Source organism: Ochlerotatus camptorhynchus, unplaced genomic scaffold (genome assembly GCF_037179485.1).
Source record: "Ochlerotatus camptorhynchus isolate MF236.1 unplaced genomic scaffold, CSIRO-AGI_Acam_v1.1 ptg000682l, whole genome shotgun sequence".
Lineage (NCBI taxonomy): Eukaryota > Metazoa > Arthropoda > Insecta > Diptera > Culicidae > Ochlerotatus > Ochlerotatus camptorhynchus.
In genome coordinates, this window is record NW_027041159.1 from 198,917 (window position 1) to 205,484 (window position 6,568).

Consider the following 6,568-nt stretch of genomic DNA (forward strand, 5'->3'; position numbering starts at 1 on the left):
TACTAGAATATTTTGGTTCTATCTCTTTCACTCTACTCAAAACTGAAATGTATAAAAAAATGACAAAATGATACGCACTCTTTGCACACTGTCAAAGAATCATTGTACACAAAATCAACTTTGTTCAAATCAAAACAAAAAAACTAACCCATCTGGTGGATGATGGCACAAGCTTCCAAGAAAATTCTATTACAGTGAACCACATTATTTTAATGGATTTCTTCGCCAGTAAGTCGTCTGTCACTTCGTTTGTGCTTTGCACACTGTCAAAGAATCATTGTACACAAAATCAACTTTGTTCAAATCAAAACAAAAAAACTAACCCATCTGGTGGATGATGGCACAAGCTTCCAAGAAAATTCTATTACAGTGAACCACATTATTTTAATGGATTTCTTCGCCAGTAAGTCGTCTGTCACTTCGTTTGTGGTAGTAGTGTTGCCATGTGGTACAATCCAGTAGAAGTGGTGTTGCCATGTGATACACTGAAAAATTGCAATAGCAGGTTAGTCATCAAAGTTTTCGAGCCGCTCCGTCTGTCACTTCGTTTGTGGTTTTAAGGTAGCCAGCTCTGACACGCTTGAGACCACTTCGCTTTATGAGCATAATATCGTACTTAAAAAGGAGTTTAAGTCAAGCAAACCTATTAGACTATATCCAAAGATGAATACTAAGATGAAACTGTCGGAAGAAAAACTTTCTATTTTAGTGTCTTTTTTCACGGTCCCTTTCATCCAATGAGAACCTCCCGTATTCAAGGTAATTTTGTGGTTTTGCTGCCCCCTCGGAAGAGATGAAATTTTGCGCTCATTTTTATCAAAACAATCACACCAAAATCAGAGATGTCCCATTTTTTAATTACTCGATTAACAACTAATCGATTATTTTTTGTTCGCTGTCCTGTATCCCCTTCCCCACCCTGGACGCATTTTAGGTCACTTACCTCGAGCATACTTTTTGTCGACCATAGACCTTACAGAGGCCTTCCTGCAGATCCCGAAAATATTGCTCGTTCATTGTCCATGGGAAGGGGATGTTCCAGTTCACCCGCCTTCTATTCGGTTTAGTCAACAGTCCGGCGACTCTGTCCCGATTGATGAACCGAGTGTTAGGACATGGTGCACTGGAACCGTTTGTCTTCGTATATACTTAGACGACATCGTCATAGTATCGGAGACATTCGAGGATCACGTACGGCTTCTGAAAGAGGTTGCGAGACGCCTCCGAACGGCGAATCTATCGATTAAGCTGGAGAAATTCCATTTTTGCCGCGATGAAATCCCATTTTTGGGCTATAACCCTGAGAAGATAGCGCCCATTGTAGAACACGAACGTCCCACGGCGCTTACCAAACTCCGTCGCTTTATGGGGATGGGCAAACGGAGAAGAGGTGTTTCGTTTTGGGGCCTTTGTGACAGGAAAAACATTTTCACGCAGATCAATTGAACGTTCTACAACAGTGCTGCATTTCAAGCATCCATGAAACGAATTAAAGTTCACTGACCCTGAAATTATGAAATGATGACCCCCACATGTAGATAATAAATTTAAATAATTATCTTTGATAAATGCCCTTGAGGGGGAATCACAGATAAAAGCTCTAATTTTCACTGATAACACATTTTTGTTGATAGATTACCTCTCACCCCAGCAGGCCTGGGTTCAATCCCAGTCGGCGCCGCCGGGATGTTCTGAGGCATAACATCTCTGATCACGCCTTCCTTCGGATGGGAAGTAAAGCCGTTGGTCCCCGGTTCATGAGTTGATGGGTCGATAGGTAGGGTCCAGGTGTGGGAGCTGCCTTCCTGGCACGTCGGTAGCATTGGTGCTCAGCACGGAAAACAAGATCGACGGAAAAAAACAACCAAAGGAAAAAAAAAAGAGATTGTTGTTGATAGGCGAATCCAGTAGAAACTAAGCGATCGTTTCAGCCTCTGGTGGTGAATAGGAGAACCATCAAAAGAGTGATGAGGGCTGAAATTTTCGCCATGAAGCATAGAAAGAGGATTATATTTTTACCTTTTCTGATTAATTTATCCATCGCAGGTGCTTGATACCATCATCCACATGGAATATTTTGTTTTCTGTATTAATTTTGCACTGATCCGACTGGTGCTTCCACATATTTTTGTTAAGAAAAGTGAAGATTTATAAAACTGCCCCAATGGTTATGATCTTCCGGATTTTTAATGTGGTTTTATTTGAGGTTTACATCTGTTCAAATATGTAAAAAATAATAAAATAAGACCCCTTCCGATGGAAATATGCAAGATATGCATAAAACCAAAAACGAAGTGACAGACGACTAACTGGCGAAGAAATCAATTAAAATAATGTGGTTCGCTGTAATAGAATTTTCTTAGAAGCTTGTGCCATCATCCACCAGATGGGATAGTATTTTTGTTTTGGTTTTGCACAAAGTTGATTTTGTGTACAATGATTCTTTGACAGTGTGCAAAGAGTGCGTATCATTTTGTCATTTTTTTATGCATTTCAGTTTTGAGTAAAGTGAAACAGATAGAACTAAAACATTCTAGTACATTTGGTGAAAATGCTAGTTCAATCCAGTAGTAGCGGTGTGGAAACTAACGATTTTAAATTGATTCACTGCTTGAGTAGCCTATTGGTCCCAAGTACTTCTATGGGGTACCCCCATAGAGGTAACTCTAAGACCACTGGGTCCCGAAGAAAATCATTATTATTTTTGGCTCACTCAGTACCAGAACAACGGTCCCAAGCAGTCCCAAGCTATTTCACTCACCCCTGCATGTTCTGCATGAATCCACACACCCCTGATGTTATCTGTCAAACTTTCATAGCGAATCAAAACAAACATAGTGTTGTAATAGAATTTCAACTGTGTGTGGATTCATGCAGAACATGCAGGGGTGAGTGAAATAGCTTGGGACTGCTTGGGACCGTTGTTCTGTTACTGAGTGAGCAAAAAATAATAATGATTTTCTTCGGGACCCAGTGGTCTTAGAGTTACCTCTATGGTAGTAGCACAAACGAAGTGACAGACGGAGCGGCTCGAAAACTTTGGTGACTAACCTTTTATTGCAATTTTTCAGTGTACCACATGGCAACACCATTACTACTGGATTGTACCACATGGCAACACTACTATTGGATTGAACTAGCATTTTCACCAAATGTACTAGAATATTTTGGTTCTATCTCTTTCACTCTACTCAAAACTGAAATGCATAAAAAAATGACAAAATGATACGCACTCTTTGTCAAAGAATCATTGTACACAAAATCAACTTTGTTCAAATCAAAACAAAAAAACTAACCCATCTGGTGGATGATGGCACAAGCTTCCAAGAAAATTCTATTACAGTGAACCACATTATTTAAATGGATTTCTTCGCCAGTAAGTCGTCTGTCACTTCGTTTGCGGTAGTAGTGTTGCCATGTGGTTCAATCCAGTAGTAGCACAAACGAAGTGACAGACGGAGCGGCTCGAAAACTTTGGTGACTAACCTGCTATTGCAATTTTTCAGTGTACCACATGGCAACACAACTACTACTGGATTGAACCACATGGCAACACTACTACCAACAATCAATACGAAACTAACGATTTTAAATTGGCTCACCACTTTAGTAGCCTATTGGTCCCAAGCAAACGATTAACGTACCCTATTCTAGTTGAAATTCTATTACTACACTATGTTTGTTTTGATTCGCTATGAAAGTTTGACAGATAACATCAGGGGTGTGTGGATTCATGCAGAACATGCAGGGGTGAGTGAAATAGCTTGGGACTGCTTGGGACCGTTGTTCTGGTACTGAGTGAGCCAAAAATAATAATGATTTTCTTCGGGACCCAGTGGTCTTAGAGTTACCTCTATGCTACTACCACAAACGAAGTGACAGACGGAGCGGCTCGAAAACTTTGGTGACTAACCTGCTATTTCAATTTTTCAGTGTACCACATGGCAACACTATCTACTCATATGTACTACACGCTTACTTCAGCTTACTCACTGGGTGAGTCGATCGTACTCAATTTCGTCTGATGCATTAGGTTGTCAAAATCTGAGTAAACGAGAAATGTCAAACTGAGTAAAAGTCACTCAGTAAGCCGAATCCGGGACTTAGGAAAAAATGCCAGCTGTGTCGAAGCAAACGATCTAAGAAACGGCGAAATTATTTTATAACACCGACCGAAATTAATTAAGGTAAGTAGGAATTGCATGCGGAGACGGTTTTCAGTCGTCTTCAGCTCCAGTTAAATGAACCTGGAGCAGGTAATTTCCATTTTTTATCAAAACAAATAAAAAAGAAACTTCCCGGTTGTAAATATCACAGAGTGGTTTTGACTCACTCTGCGCGAGAACGTTGTTTACTCAAAAGTGAGTAAAAGTGCATCTACTCACTTTTGAGTAGCCATACTTTCCGCTGAAATGAGTATATTCGACTCAATTTTGAGTTGTTGTGAGTTACCGTGTAGCTTAAAGAAGTTGATGCTATTGGGGCACCGTCTGTTATCTCTTTTTATCTAACGAAAATTGAAAGGGACAGCCTGTTGTCAAAGTGCATATCACTATGTTGTGTTTGTTGTTATCTGCACTTCTTTTGTATAATGAAAGACCATAGGCCAAAATGATTAGGGGTAAACACATCGGGTTAACATTTGCTTACAAGTAAACGATGTTGAGCTGTCAATGACTCGCGCTTGTTGGTGGCAATTGTTGCTAAAGATTTCATCATTCGGTGCTCCTAACCAAAGCCACGGTCATTCGCGACCGAGAAGATATCGTTGTTGGACGTTGGACGCCAAACAGGACCCACCCGTAAAAAAATCCTATAAAAATACAATGATTTTGAATGGAGATTTTTGTTGATTACCATAAAATCACAACGAAAATCATGGTATATGAGAAATGTACAGTAAAAAAGGGGGGTTGTTAAGCATCTTAACAATAAACTAACTGATTTTTCTCGAACAAATTTTACCTCATCAAATTAATTTTCGTTGAAAATTGTATCGTTAAAAACGAAATTTATTTTTTCTCCCGTCCAATAATTTAACAATAAATTTATAATGTGCCCGAAAACATCATTGTAATTTAGTTATTTCATTATAATTATTTTTTTTTCGGGCGGCCATACTCGGTATGCATTCGCTCCTCCGTAGCGGAACCGAAAGCTCTCGACGAGGGCGATCTGAAGGAGGAAAATTTACTCCAAAATCATGCCGAGATCCATCGAATCAAAGAGGCGATCGACGTGCTGAAGGTGAGAATGAAGGAGGATCGGATGAAACCGATTGTGTTCAATTTATTATTTATTTCGGCTAAAGATGCTGTATGTCACGCGTTTGAGCATGATTGCGGTACGATGCTCTATTCTGGACCGGTCTACTAGACGTGGCAAAACTAGTAATTATACCTGCTACGGTTACCTTGTTACCTGAAGACGGGTAGGGAATCTTCGGATTCATGGAGGAGGACATCAGAAATGAAGAAGCTCGTATCCGAGGACAAAAGTGTTACATCTGCAAGGAACGGTATGCAAACGTTTCGTGTTGCGCGAAGAAGTGCTTCCGTTCATTCCATACGCTTTGTGGGATGCAGAATGAGTGCCTGTCGCATTACGTGGATACGTTCCAGTCGTGGTGCGATAAGCACGTAGCACTGGTGGATATGGTGAAACACTCCGAGACCGTAGCCTGTGGGATTTTCTACGATGATATGGGACCGTACAGGAAGCTGGAATCGAGTCATGTCCCGTGCTGTCAGAATAGCTGGTTCCATCGGAGCTACGTGGCACAGTTTGCTCAATCGGCGAGGTGCTTTCTCAAGTGCCCTTTGTGCAACAGCAAGGACGATTTTAGTCAGCAGATGCATCAGCGTGGCATTTATATTCCGGAAAATTAAGTGAAGCGGCGGAGGTGGGTGAATCGGTATTTGAATACTGCATATTTTATTTTATTTGTTTCAAGGATGTCTCGTGGGAGCTGGAACCGAATGCATTCAACGATCAGTTGGAACGTTCTTCGGAGTGTGACGCTGAAGAGTGTTGCTATCGGTATGGGCGAGATTACGACGATTTGCAAGCGTTGGGATCTGATACTGTGTGCAACGAGCGGCTCGACTTGTCGCCACGAGCAGTGCATGGAGGTTCCATCGAAGACCTATGTTTGCACCTTTTGTCGTCCGATTGTCCGAAAGACGCCGGAAGCGATTTTGAAGCTAGCCGAGGCTTCCCGAAGAGCGGAAGCAGCAAGACGGGCGGAAGCCCGTAACGATAGCAGAGAGGGGAGTTCCAGGGGCCGATCTCGTGGCAGACGTCAGATTGAATCGGATGATTCAGATTCTGAACAGTCGACCAAACGCAAATCTCAGAAAAGACGAACCGCAATAGACAGTGACGACAGCGATTCCGATCTGGTTTCTACAAGGAAAGAAACCAACGTCGAAGTGACGGCTGTCCACGTCTTCGTCTAGTTCTTCCTCGTTCGTTTCTTCGAAGCGAAGAAATCAGTCTGAAGGAACTGGTCAAGAAGTTTCCACTGCCACGAGGAACTTTCGTCGAAAAATTGCTTCGAGCCAAACCG

General features: G+C 41.6%; 1 protein-coding gene across 1 annotated transcript; it reads left to right on the forward strand.

The window, feature by feature from the left end:
• The first annotated feature begins 5,450 nt into the window (after positions 1-5,450).
• LOC135714626 (PHD finger protein 7-like) lies at positions 5,451-5,888 on the forward strand. The gene has a single exon (XM_065238009.1). The coding sequence runs from the start codon at positions 5,451-5,453 to the stop codon at positions 5,886-5,888; it is 438 nt and encodes a 145-aa protein (XP_065094081.1).
• The last annotated feature ends 680 nt before the right edge of the window (positions 5,889-6,568 follow it).

Excerpts from the sequence above, each read along its gene's own strand:
- LOC135714626 (XM_065238009.1), top strand. The coding sequence starts at position 5,451 with ATGGAGGAGGACATCAGAAATGAAGAAGCTCGTATCCGAGGACAAAAG.